Source organism: Bombina bombina, chromosome 3 (assembly GCF_027579735.1).
Source record: "Bombina bombina isolate aBomBom1 chromosome 3, aBomBom1.pri, whole genome shotgun sequence".
NCBI classification, from domain to species: domain Eukaryota; kingdom Metazoa; phylum Chordata; class Amphibia; order Anura; family Bombinatoridae; genus Bombina; species Bombina bombina.
Genome location: NC_069501.1, coordinates 236,274,919 through 236,289,079, shown reverse-complemented (window position 1 = coordinate 236,289,079; position 14,161 = coordinate 236,274,919). Strand labels below are relative to the sequence as shown.

Below are 14,161 nucleotides of genomic sequence, written 5' to 3'. Positions count from 1 at the left end.
ATTTATCAATTTAGCAAATCATGATTATTTTAGATTAACCTTACCTGACCCGTTTCATATTTTCCTTGTTGCTTTGGCACTTCAAATACCCCAACTGTTTCAAGCACTTTACCTTCTGCTCTGTTTCTAGAAAATAAGTAAATAAATATTCATTATGGTGGCAAAAGTGGGAGGAATAAAAATCTAAGAATACCTAAAAGCATTAAAATAGTATATGTTACATACACATTTAGCATTGTTTAAAATATCAACCTAGCACAACGACTTAACACAGTGGGTTAGATTACAAGTGGTGGGCTATTTAGTAAGCTTTTTGCACGTCTGGAAATGCGCATATTAGAATTTAAAAGTTTGTACGCGAGCAAAACCCAGCGCGCACAAACTTACAGGATTTGGATACAGCGACCTCGCTATTGCAATTGCCCTGTAGGCTTTAATAGAGAGCATAGAAGAATAGTCCACAGCTGCATTCATTACTTTTGGGAATTCAGAACCTGGCCACCAGGAGGAGGCAAAGACACCCCAGCCAAAGGCTTAAATACCTCCCCCACTTCCCTCATCCCCAGTCATTCTTTGCCTTTCGTCACAGGAGATTGGCAGAGAGGTTTCAGAAGATTGAAGAGAGTCTCTTAAGGAGGGTAGTACCCTTTGAAATGGGACTGGAGTTTTAAGTAATCCTGTCAGCCTCTCAGTGAGAGCATGGATAAAAGTCCGGAGATGCAGGGAGTGTTGTCTCTGCGAAACCATCCAGACTCATGTTAACAGCTCCTGGGCAATCAGCGTTTACTAGTTTCGCTGCCTGCCTTTTTTTTACACAAGTCCATGTCGGAAGCGATTCTACTATCTGTCACACTTGAAGGGCTGTGTTCCTGTGAGATTGTTTCATTTTATTTCGATATGGGAATGTAATGTTAACGAAAGAAGTCAGGGTCCCAGAGGGACTCCTTTATCTTAAAATGGAATCAAGGGTTAATATCTCATGTGGGGGATTATTGAACAGGGGGGACTTTAATCATGTTTGTTATGTGATTCTGTCTGCTAATATGTAGTGATGCTTGGGGTCATGGCTATTTAGAACATAACGGTCTTTTTGGATGGGCGTGCCTTTTTTGCTGACCTACATGGTGCACCTCGTGACTGGGTGTGTTCACGTTGTCATTCCATTTCTGTACTCTGACCGAGTGGCGACGGAGAGAGTCTGCTCGTTAGTTGTCTGGTTCACAGGAGGTTGTGAGTGCCCCAGCCATTGGGGGTGTAAGGTGCCATTTAGTTTTAGTCCATATCTGCAATCTCCAAGTTATGGAGGATTCTGATTTTTTGGAGACTGACATCTCCGACTCGGAGTATACATCTTTAGAGGAGTATGAAATGACCCGGGTTATCCATGCCCATCAGTTATGTTCCGATTGCCATTCTAGAGTACTCTCTTCCCCCGAATCAGGGAATGTAGAGTGCGTTAAGCAAGCAGGTGTCCCTATGGCCGTTACTCCTTCTCCGAAAGGTGGCCTGTTTCCTCTAGAGGTTACAGCACAGTTCCACATGTTAACCAGGGACCGTCGAGCAAGAGATCGCCTGAGTCAGTTCGACCTTCTGGGCTTCAGGGGCCCCTCCCTCGGGGCCGAGGTCGTCCATCGATCCGGCGGGGGAACATTTAGCCTTCCGTTATAGACTGGCATGTCTTCATGTTCTACTAAGGCATGTTTGGCGGTGCTGAAGGTTTCCGGTCCTACTGGGCCGATGGACCCTTGGTATTCTGTGCCGGAAGGCAAACTGGGTTAGACATATGGGGATGAAGCCAATCTCCTTGATGTCTCCGTTCTTTTTCTTTTAAGTATCTGTTCCAGTTCTGAGCTTGGGAGAATGGGACCTCTGATCGCCTGGTCCCGTTAGCGTGCCCATTCTCCTTGGGCGTTCACCCATGGGTGCTGCCTTTATTTTCTTTGATCCAGTTAGGATGTGTTTAATTTGTTTTACGAAGCTCAGGTTTGTTATGATTCTCCGTGGTGGGAACGTTTCTTCTCTGGAACTGATACTTGCGATTTTGTTGGCGCGTGGGCACTTCCTCGGAAGTTGCGCAGTACTATATAATGACATAGTTTAGTAGTTTATAGTTTATGTTATCAATCCCTTTGGGGGCTTTGATTTTTCTTGGACCTTAGACGGTTCTGGAGTGCTCTCGTACCAGGCGGATACTGGTCGGGCGCCAGCTGGTGTTCCTTACGGTTCATGTCAACAACGTGGTGCCGGTGCGCTGGCTTGTTCACTTAGATAGTGCTCATTTTTCTTGTTGCCTCCATTACTAGAAGAAGTTGGAGGGATTGCATCAGTCCGCCTCCCGTTCCTAATGTCGAGGGGGTTCCGGTCTCGGAACCTGCTGTGGCTCATCAGGAGAGGCCCGTTGGCCTTGGAACCAAAGTTCTCCACTCCCATGGATTTGGATGACCCCTGGGCGCCAGGGGTACCAGATGGATGATGAATCACTTTTGGTATCTTCTGGATGTCTTTTTTTGTGGCCTAGTCGCAGGTACCTCTTGTAGGTCGCTGGGGCTACTTGTTTCCCTTCTTGGGTGGTCCGGCCATCTGTTTTGGAAGTTCGGGTAGATCCTTATTCTTTCTTTTTTTGGAGTGCACACTCTTCTATGGGAGTGCAGGAGTTTAGGGTTATACCCTGTTTTTCCCCGGCATTCCCCTGGTCGACTTATCTGCCAGGAATTGTGAGGCTCCCACCATTTTTCCTGTGTGGTAAAGGATTTTCCGGAAGGCTGATCCTGTAGGGGTCTTGGTGATTTTATCACCTTCTAATCCCAAGGGCTTGTTGGAGCCTGTTCCGTGTAAACCTGTGGTCTTTAAGGGGTGTTTCCTTTTGACTCTCTAAGAGACTAGCTCTTTGGGTTTGCAAGTAGAGGGTCCTGGTTTCAAGCGCTCCTCCGGGTGCTGGCTGCCCTCTACTCAGGCCTGTTAAGTTGTCCTTCTAGGCTCTTTGGTCTGAATCTATTTAGAGCGTCCAATGTCCAGGGACGTTGGGACGTGGGATGCAGTGCCCAGGGTGCACTCCTCCGTGTAAGGTGCCTTGATGGTTCCTCAGGTGGTTAGAACATCGACCAGTCTCGGGTTCTGGGGATCTGGCTTTTGGCCATATCTCTTGTCGGAGTCCGGTTCTGGATCGGTCCTGGGTGGTTCAGTTTCAAACCTTTGGGTTTTGGAACATCTGCTGTCCCTTCAGGGGAGATATGGTAACTGCCTGAGGGTTAGTTTTGCTCTCTCTCAGGCGGGATCTTACAGTAGTGACAGGGGCAGCTTTTGCACCTTGATGTGGGCTTGTGGTTGTTTGGTTCAACGGAGCTGTCGGTATGACCGAATGGTTTCTTATACCTTCCTCTCATCTCTTCTCCATACCTATGGCTGGGGAAGTGGTTCCTTTGAGTTACCCTCCTTCGGGGAGGCTTCTGAATACAGTATCCATTGTCGCCCCAAAGGTCCTTCTCTTCTCGTTCTCCGAGGGGTTCTGCCCTTCCTTGCGTGCAAGAGGTCATGGGGCTGAATTCTGGTACTGGGACACTGGAGTTAGTGTCCTATCTCCCTTGTTGGGAGTGGTCCCTTTTAGGAAGGGGGTCGTGTAGGGGTTCTGGAACCCGAGCACATTGTATTTCTGTCATGGCTTCGTGGTAGCAAGCAAGATTTAAATATTGGTCAGAGTTGTTCTCCCATGGGTACGTTCCTTTTTAGGCCCCTCCTTTTTCTTCTGAGGTGTGGTTCAGAGAATTTTTGTATTCGGACGTTGCCAATCCTTTTGGACTGGGTCCGTTACCTCTGAGTGGATCTGACTGCTCTGTTGAGTTCTGACCGTGTACTGCCAGTTGATAAAGGTCTAAGTGACTTAAAGGGACAGTATACACTCATTTTCATATAACTGCATGTAATAGACACTACTATAAAGAATAAGATGCACAGATACTGATATAAAAATCCAGTATAAAACAGAATTTATGTTTACCTGATAAATTACTTTCTCCAACGGTGTGTCCGGTCCACGGCGTCATCCTTACTTGTGGGATATTCTCTTCCCCAACAGGAAATGGCAAAGAGCCCAGCAAAGCTGGTCACATGATCCCTCCTAGGCTCCGCCTACCCCAGTCATTCGACCGACGTTAAGGAGGAATATTTGCATAGGAGAAACCATATGGTACCGTGGTGACTGTAGTTAAAGAAAATAAATTATCAGACCTGATTAAAAAAACCAGGGCGGGCCGTGGACCGGACACACCGTTGGAGAAAGTAATTTATCAGGTAAACATAAATTCTGTTTTCTCCAACATAGGTGTGTGCGGTCCACGGCGTCATCCTTACTTGTGGGAACCAATACCAAAGCTTTAGGACACGGATGAAGGGAGGGAGCAAATCAGGTCACCTAAATGGAAGGCACCACGGCTTGCAAAACCTTTCTCCCAAAAATAGCCTCAGAAGAAGCAAAAGTATCAAACTTGTAAAATTTGGTAAAAGTGTGCAGTGAAGACCAAGTCGCTGCCCTACATATCTGATCAACAGAAGCCTCGTTCTTGAAGGCCCATGTGGAAGCCACAGCCCTAGTGGAATGAGCTGTGATTCTTTCGGGAGGCTGCCGTCCGGCAGTCTCGTAAGCCAATCTGATGATGCTTTTAATCCAAAAAGAGAGAGAGGTAGAAGTTGCTTTTTGACCTCTCCTTTTACCGGAATAAACAACAAACAAGGAAGATGTTTGTCTGAAATCCTTTGTAGCATCTAAATAGAATTTTAGAGCGCGAACAACATCCAAATTGTGCAACAAACGTTCCTTCTTTGAAACTGGTTTCGGACACAGAGAAGGTACGATAATCTCCTGGTTAATGTTTTTGTTAGAAACAACTTTTGGAAGAAAACCAGGTTTAGTACGTAAAACCACCTTATCTGCATGGAACACCAGATAAGGAGGAGAACACTGCAGAGCAGATAATTCTGAAACTCTTCTAGCAGAAGAAATTGCAACTAAAAACAAAACTTTCCAAGATAATAACTTAATATCAACGGAATGCAAGGGTTCAAACGGAACCCCCTGAAGAACTGAAAGAACTAAATTGAGACTCCAAGGAGGAGTCAAAGGTTTGTAAACAGGCTTAATTCTAACCAGAGCCTGAACAAAGGCTTGAACATCTGGCACAGCGGCCAGCCTTTTGTGAAGTAACACAGACAAGGCAGAAATCTGTCCCTTCAGGGAACTTGCAGATAATCCTTTTTCCAATCCTTCTTGAAGGAAGGATAGAATCCTAGGAATCTTAACCTTGTCCCAAGGGAATCCTTTAGATTCACACCAACAGATATATTTTTTCCAAATTTTGTGGTAAATCTTTCTAGTTACAGGCTTTCTGGCCTGAACAAGAGTATCGATAACAGAATCTGAGAATCCTCGCTTCGATAAGATCAAGCGTTCAATCTCCAAGCAGTCAGCTGGAGTGAAACCAGATTCGGATGTTCGAACGGACCCTGAACAAGAAGGTCTCGTCTCAAAGGTAGCTTCCAAGGAGGAGCCGATGACATATTCACCAGATCTGCGTACCAAGTCCTGCGTGGCCACGCAGGAGCTATCAAGATCACCGACGCCCTCTCCTGATTGATCCTGGCTACCAGCCTGGGGATGAGAGGAAACGGCGGGAACACATAAGCTAGTTTGAAGGTCCAAGGTGCTACTAGTGCATCCACTAGAGCCGCCTTGGGATCCCTGGATCTGGACCCGTAGCAGGGAACTTTGAAGTTCTGACGAGAGGCCATCAGATCCATGTCTGGAATGCCCCACAGCTGAGTGACTTGGGCAAAGATTTCCGGATGGAGTTCCCACTCCCCCGGATGCAATGTCTGACGACTCAGAAAATCCGCTTCCCAATTTTCCACTCCTGGGATGTGGATAGCAGACAGGTGGCAGGAGTGAGACTCCGCCCATAGAATGATTTTGGTCACTTCTTCCATCGCCAGGGAACTCCTTGTTCCCCCCTGATGGTTGATGTACGCAACAGTTGTCATGTTGTCTGATTGAAACCGTATGAACTTGGCCCTCGCTAGCTGAGGCCAAGCCTTGAGAGCATTGAATATCGCTCTCAGTTCCAGAATATTTATCGGTAGAAGAGATTCTTCCCGAGACCAAAGACCCTGAGCTTTCAGGGATCCCCAGACCGCGCCCCAGCCCATCAGACTGGCGTCGGTCGTGACAATGACCCACTCTGGTCTGCGGAATGTCATCCCTTGTGACAGGTTGTCCAGGGACAGCCACCAACGGAGTGAGTCTCTGGTCCTCTGATTTACTTGTATCTTCGGAGACAAGTCTGTATAGTCCCCATTCCACTGACTGAGCATGCACAGTTGTAATGGTCTTAGATGAATGCGTGCAAAAGGAACAATGTCCATTGCCGCTACCATCAACCCGATCACTTCCATGCACTGAGCTATGGAAGGAAGAGGAACGGAATGAAGTATCCGACAAGAGTCTAGAAGTTTTGTTTTTCTGGCCTCTGTCAGAAAAATCCTCATTTCTAAGGAGTCTATTATTGTTCCCAAGAAGGGAACCCTTGTTGACGGAGATAGAGAACTCTTTTCCACGTTCACTTTCCATCCGTGAGATCTGAGAAAGGCCAGGACAATGTCCGTGTGAGCCTTTGCTTGAGGAAGGGACGACGCTTGAATCAGAATGTCGTCCAAGTAAGGTACTACAGCAATGCCCCTTGGTCTTAGCACAGCTAGAAGGGACCCTAGTACCTTTGTGAAAATCCTTGGAGCAGTGGCTAATCCGAAAGGAAGCGCCACGAACTGGTAATGTTTGTCCAGGAATGCGAACCTCAGGAACCGATGATGTTCCTTGTGGATAGGAATATGTAGATACGCATCCTTTAAATCCACCGTGGTCATGAATTGACCTTCCTGGATGGAAGGAAGAATAGTTCGAATGGTTTCCATCTTGAACGATGGAACCTTGAGAAACTTGTTTAAGATCTTGAGATCTAAGATTGGTCTGAACGTTCCCTCTTTTTTGGGAACTATAAACAGATTGGAGTAGAACCCCATCCCTTGTTCTCTTAATGGAACGGGATGAATCACTCCCATTTTTAACAGGTCTTCTACACAATGTAAGAATGCCTGTCTTTTTATGTGGTCTGAAGACAACTGAGACCTGTGGAACCTCCCCCTTGGGGGAAGTCCCTTGAATTCCAGAAGATAACCTTGGGAGACTATTTCTAGCGCCCAAGGATCCAGAACATCTCTTGCCCAAGCCTGAGCGAAGAGAGAGAGTCTGCCCCCCACCAGATCCGGTCCCGGATCGGGGGCCAACATTTCATGCTGTCTTGGTAGCAGTGGCAGGTTTCTTGGCCTGCTTTCCCTTGTTCCAGCCTTGCATTGGTCTCCAAGCTGGCTTGGCTTGAGAAGTATTACCCTCTTGCTTAGAGGACGTAGCACTTTGGGCTGGTCCGTTTCTACGAAAGGGACGAAAATTAGGTTTATTTTTTGCCTTGAAAGGCCGATCCTGAGGAAGGGCGTGGCCCTTACCCCCAGTGATATCCGAGATAATCTCTTTCAAGTCAGGGCCAAACAGCGTTTTCCCCTTGAAAGGAATGTTAAGTAGCTTGTTCTTGGAAGACGCATCAGCCGACCAAGATTTCAACCAAAGCGCTCTGCGCGCCACAATAGCAAACCCAGAATTCTTAGCCGCTAACCTAGCCAATTGCAAGGTGGCGTCTAGGGTGAAAGAATTAGCCAATTTGAGAGCATTGATTCTGTCCATAATCTCCTCATAAGGAGGGGAATCACTGTCGACCGCCTTTATCAGCTCATCGAACCAGAAACATGCGGCTGTAGCGACAGGGACAATGCATGAAATTGGTTGTAGAAGGTAACCCTGCTGAACAAACATCTTTTTAAGCAAACCTTCTAATTTTTTATCCATAGGATCTTTGAAAGCACAACTATCCTCTATGGGTATAGTGGTGCGTTTGTTTAAAGTGGAAACCGCTCCCTCGACCTTGGGGACTGTCTGCCATAAGTCCTTTCTGGGGTCGACCATAGGAAACAATTTTTTAAATATGGGGGGAGGGACGAAAGGAATACCGGGCCTTTCCCATTCTTTATTAACAATGTCCGCCACCCGCTTGGGTATAGGAAAAGCTTCTGGGAGCCCCGGCACCTCTAGGAACTTGTCCATTTTACATAGTTTCTCTGGGATGACCAACTTGTCACAATCATCCAGAGTGGATAATACCTCCTTAAGCAGAATGCGGAGATGTTCCAACTTAAATTTAAATGCAATCACATCAGGTTCAGCTTGTTGAGAAATGTTCCCTGAATCAGTAATTTCTCCCTCAGACAAAACCTCCCTGGCCCCATCAGACTGAGTTAGGGGCCCTTCAGAAATATTAATATCAGCGTCGTCATGCTCTTCAGTATCTAAAACAGAGCAGTCGCGCTTACGCTGATAAGTGTTCATTTTGGCTAAAATGTTTTTGACAGAATTATCCATTACAGCCGTTAATTGTTGCATAGTAAGGAGTATTGGCGCGCTAGATGTACTAGGGGCCTCCTGAGTGGGCAAGACTCGTGTAGACGAAGGAGGGAATGATGCAGTACCATGCTTACTCCCCTCACTTGAGGAATCATCTTGGGCATCATTGTCATTGTCACATAAATCACATTTATTTAAATGAATAGGAATTCTGGCTTCCCCACATTCAGAACACAGTCTATCTGGTAGTTCAGACATGTTAAACAGGCATAAACTTGAAACAAGTACAAAAAACGTTTTAAAATAAAACCGTTACTGTCACTTTAAATTTTAAACTGAACACACTTTATTACTGCAAATGCGAAAAAACATGAAGTAATTGTGCAAAATTCACCAAATTTTCACCACAGTGTCTTAAAGCCTTAAAAGTATTGCACACCAAATTTGGAAGCTTTAACCCTTAAAATAACGGAACCGGAGCCGTTTTGAACTTTAACCCCTTTACAGTCCCTGGTATCTGCTTTGCTGAGACCCAACCAAGCCCCAAGGGGAATACGATACCAAATGACGCCTTCAGAAAGTCTTTTCTAAGTATCAGAGCTCCTCTCACATGCAACTGCATGCCATGCCTCTCAAAAACAAGTGTGCAACACCGGCGCGAAAATGAGGCTCTGCCTATGCTTTGGGAAAGCCCCTAAAGAATAAGGTGTCTAAAACAGTGCCTGCCGATATTATTATATCAAAATACCCAGATAAAATGATTCCTCAAGGCTAAATATGTGTTAATAATCAATCGATTTAGCCCAAAAAAAGTCTACAGTCTTAATAAGCCCTTTTTGAAGCCCTTATTTACAATCGTAATAAACATGGCTTACCGGATCCCAGAGGGAAAATGACAGCTTCCAGCATTACATCGTCTTGTTAGAATGTGTCATACCTCAAGCAGCAAGAGACTGCTCACTGTTCCCCCAACTGAAGTTAATTGCTCTCAACAGTCCTGTGTGGAACAGCCATGGATTTTAGTGACGGTTGCTAAAATCATTTTCCTCATACAAACAGAAATCTTCATCTCTTTTCTGTTTCTGAGTAAATAGTACATACCAGCACTATTTCAAAATAACAAACTCTTGATTGAATAATAAAAACTACAGTTAAACACTAAAAAACTCTAAGCCATCTCCGTGGAGATGTTGCCTGTACAACGGCAAAGAGAATGACTGGGGTAGGCGGAGCCTAGGAGGGATCATGTGACCAGCTTTGCTGGGCTCTTTGCCATTTCCTGTTGGGGAAGAGAATATCCCACAAGTAAGGATGACGCCGTGGACCGGACACACCTATGTTGGAGAAAACTGTTTAAAAACTTACTTAGAAGCTGTCAGTTTGGCTTTGTTGAAAAGGTAGCTGGAAAGCCCACTGCAAGTGACAAATAAGACACTCCCCCCCTCCCCCTTCTTTTGCATATGAAAAGACCCTTTACACAAACAGGAGAAAGCTGGAGTAGGTAGTCGAGCGTATTCACATAAAACTTTGGGGCTTGGTTAGGAGTCTGAAAATCAGAGCAATGTTATTTAAAAATAAGCAAAACTGTACATTAATTTAAAAAAAAAAAAAAAAACTTTATGGGCTATATAAATAGATTATCTACAAAACATTTATGCAAAGAAAAAATGTGTATAATGTCCCTTTAAGGGATATCTATCCTGCCTAAGTAGCTGGAGGTTGGGAGTTTGAATTCTGCTGTGGCAGCTTTCTAACCTGTAGATACACCAAAGGCTTAGCACCTGTCCTATATCCTTATGTTGCCAAGTCCAAACTTAAACCCCACTGCTATGTGACATTAATAAATGGGTCACTGGGAATAACCCAAACTTTCCATCCTGAGCTGAATTCAAGAATTTGTTTGCTGTTCAAGAAATAAACAAAAGACCTTTTAACCGCATAACCGTGAAGGTGCCTTTTTTCGTTATTTGAGAATTACCTGAGTAATCACTGAAGTGCACACACGGCAGCGATTTCCACCACGCCCCACTGCAGGTATTGTGACGGAAGCACGCCCTGAACGTCAACGAGCACACACACGAAGGGGTAACAGAGAAACACAGAACGCCGAGCAAGGACGAGCCGGGCTTCCGCGATAGTGGAGTCTCCAAAGCAGACCACAGGTGAATACCGGGTTTGTCTATAAGAGGGGGATGAGTTCCGGACAACGGGCGAATGTGAGTGTTTAACCCAGAAGTGAAGTTTGAAATGTGTGAATTGAAATCTTGTGATGGGTGTAATTTATTAATGTCACATAGCAATGGGGTTTAAGTTTGGACTTGGCAACATAAGGATATAGGACAGGTGCTAAGCCTTTGGTGTATCTATAGAGGAGCGGCGGATTGCCCGCAATAGCTGGAGCACTGTTAATATCCATAAGAACGCTAAACCATTAGATTGGTGGACTCTTTGGGGAAATACATATCTTTTGTATGTGAATATACGGAACAGCATTTAATTATGGAGCTAGAAGTTAACAGTGAAGGAACTTTGCAATACTATTCACTAAAACCAACTGTGGACAGAGTGAGTGATCGGAGCGATTTGGAATGTGTGTTTACTACGGACTGTTCTATGTTCTCATTAAGCAAGTTGTTTGAGACAATTGAAGATTTGATGATAAAAGAAACCAGGCTGAAATGGGACGTATGGACTCTAGAAAAATATTTGGATGCAGGGTTAATCCCTAGGGGTCTAAGAGTAAATAAATTCCCCACATTTACTGTGGATGATGCTGAATTTGTAAAAAATTGGAACGGAATTCTGTCAGAATGCTCTATAAGATTAATGAGAATGTTATTAGAGTTTAAACGTAAAGCTTTAAATGAAGTTTCCAATGAAATTGATGTTTTACAAATTGAATGCAACCGCAGAAAAGGGGAATTACAATATTCCAAATTTGATAAAATATTACATGAGATCATAGCCGACACCAAACGTATGATTATGGAAATCAAACATGATAAATTTGTTAGAGATTCTATTGATTTCTAAACAAATAAAGTGTACATTTGGAATAAGAAACAAAGATTCAGTTATAGAAGGGAAAATGAATTTTTTACAAACAAAGGCAAAAAACAAGGAAAAGGAAAAAATAAGAGTAAGAATAGAAAAAATAAAAAGGTCACTTTTACAGATAGTGAGGGGGACTCTCAGGAGGAGGGACACACTTCAGGGGAAGGGTCCAATTCAGGAGATGAGGATAGACAGAACCTAGTGAACACCGAAGATATGGGAGCTAGGTCTAAAACAGACTCTATTCTTAAATTTAACTTAACCCAAGAAGCTTCTAATTATCAGCAGGTAGGGCCCTCTACATCAGGGACATCACTGACTGCATCTGATAGAGATAAAGAACAAGAAGTAGCGCAGGTTTTTCAGGTAAAAACAAAAGAATCAGAAGGGGGGGGAAGAGATGGAAAAATAAGGGAGAATCAGCTCCCACCACGGAGAGGGAGGTCACAAACGAAATACAAGTTAACTCAGTAATTAACCTTTCCTCCTCTGAATTAAATGAAACTGAAATTAGAGTATTGAGTTTAGGTTTGAATTTTGTCCCAAGTGAGGATTTTAATCTCTTTCAGACTCTAATTGATACCAATAAACTGATTCGAAATTTAACATTGAAAAAACATTTTAAAAATGATGAGAGCGGAGAGGTATTTGGTCACCTGCAGTCTGAAAGAGAAAGATATCCTATGAGTAGGAACCTTAGCTATCAGGAGGAATGTGATCTGGAAACTCTGGAATCATTATATAATGAAAGTAACAGTGAATTTGCAAACAGGCAGATAGTAAAAGGACCATCTTTAAAACGAGTTTCCTCTTTTTATCCTATTCAATCTAGGGGAGAAATTTTGGAGAAATTCTAAAAACGAGTTGAAAGGGATTTAAATAAATTAGCTTATCGTGTAAATAAATATAAAAGGAAAAATTTGACCAAAGAAGAGCATTTAGCGTTAAAGAAATTGGGAAACAGAAATGATTTAGTAATTAGGGCAGCAGACAAGGGGGGTTCGGTCGTGGTTATGGACCGAACCTTCTTTGTCAAAGAAGCCCACAGACAGTTGAGTAATCCGAATCAATACACTAAGTTGACTTTTAACCCTACACAACGATTTCAAAAGGAACTTGGGCACTTAGTTGATGATGTAATTGAAGGTGGTTTTGTGGATGACAAAACCAAAGAATTTTTGTTGGTAGACCACCCCGTTATTCCGATCTTCAATTTTTTGCCCAAAGTCCACAAATCCTTAGAAAATGTGGTAGGAAGGCCTATAATAAGTGGCATCAATTCTATTTTTGAACATCTTTCAGAATGGTTGGACGAAATTCTCCAACCATTGGTGAAACAGTTACCAAGTTTTTTAAGAGACACCAAACAGTTATTACTAGAAATGGAATCTATAGATTGGAAAGAAAACTACATATGGTTGACTATAGATGTAGTCTCGTTATATTCCTCTATTAGACATGAGAAAGGTTTGGAGGCATTAAACTATTTTCTTCATAGAAATAAATCCTTTGATGAAGATCTATGTAAGTACATCTTACGAGTAACAGAATTTTTACTGAGCCACAACTTCTTCGCCTTCGAGGGGGAATTTTACCTCCAGAGATGTGGGACGGCCATGGGAGCAAAATTTGCACCATCCTATGCGAATTTATTCATGGGATGGTGGGAGCTGTCCCACATCTTTGGGGGTGAAAACACTGATAGGGACCACATTGTTTATTACAAACGATATATAGACGATTTGATATTCGGTATGGTGTGGTAGACCGGAGGAGGCGAAGAGGTTTGTGGAAAAACTGAACACAAATGATGTGGGGATTAATTTCACCTTTGAAGTAGGGAAGAGCAGTATTAACTACTTAGATGTTACCCTTAAAGGAGAGAATCAAAGCAAAATTGAGGTGGAATTATATAGAAAGCCCATATCGGGCAATACTATATTGCATGCCCGCAGTAATCATCCCCAAAGGGTCTTTAAATCAGTTATAAGGGGTCAATATATACGGCTCAAGAGAAACTGTACAAACATGGATACGTACAGTATACAAGCAGACGATCTTAGTAAAAGATTGAGAGAAAGAGGATATCAACAAAAAGATATTGACTCAGTAAGAAAAGATATTGATGGCCAAGACAGGTCAATTTACCTTAATTATAGGGATCTATCAAAAAAGCGTGATATTAAGGAGGAGAAAATGGTGACTTTTGTCACCCAATATAGTAATCAGTATGAGGAAATTTGTCAAATCATCAGAAAAAATCTGTTTATGATAAAAGCTGATGATGGGTTGGAGGAGATTAGTCCAAGAATGTGCAGGTTTGCATTCAGAAAAGGACTGTCCATTGGAAATAGAATTGCTCCTACACAGTTGAAATCTGAGCTTCAGAGAAGAAGCTCATGGTTAGAACATAGAGGGGTATTTAGATGCGGCAATTTACATTGTAAAGCCTGCGAGAAGTTAGACCCTAGACAAGAATTTAAAAGCAGTGTAACAGGAGAGGTTTTTGAATTTAAAGGATGCTCAAATTGTAGAGCCACTTATTCCATTTACCTGCTTACTTGTATAGAATGCGAAGTGCAGTACACTGGACTCACTACTAGAGAAGTAAGG

General features: G+C 43.5%; 1 protein-coding gene across 1 annotated transcript in view; it reads right to left on the bottom strand.

Annotated features, from left to right (window-relative positions):
- POLDIP2 (DNA polymerase delta interacting protein 2) overlaps nt 1-14,161 on the bottom strand; it is a 59,899-nt gene that overhangs the window by 24,849 nt on the left and 20,889 nt on the right. The window contains exon 2 of the mRNA XM_053706207.1: nt 45-126. Coding sequence (XP_053562182.1) covers nt 45-126 — 82 coding nt within the window. The remainder of the gene's footprint in view (nt 1-44; nt 127-14,161) is intronic.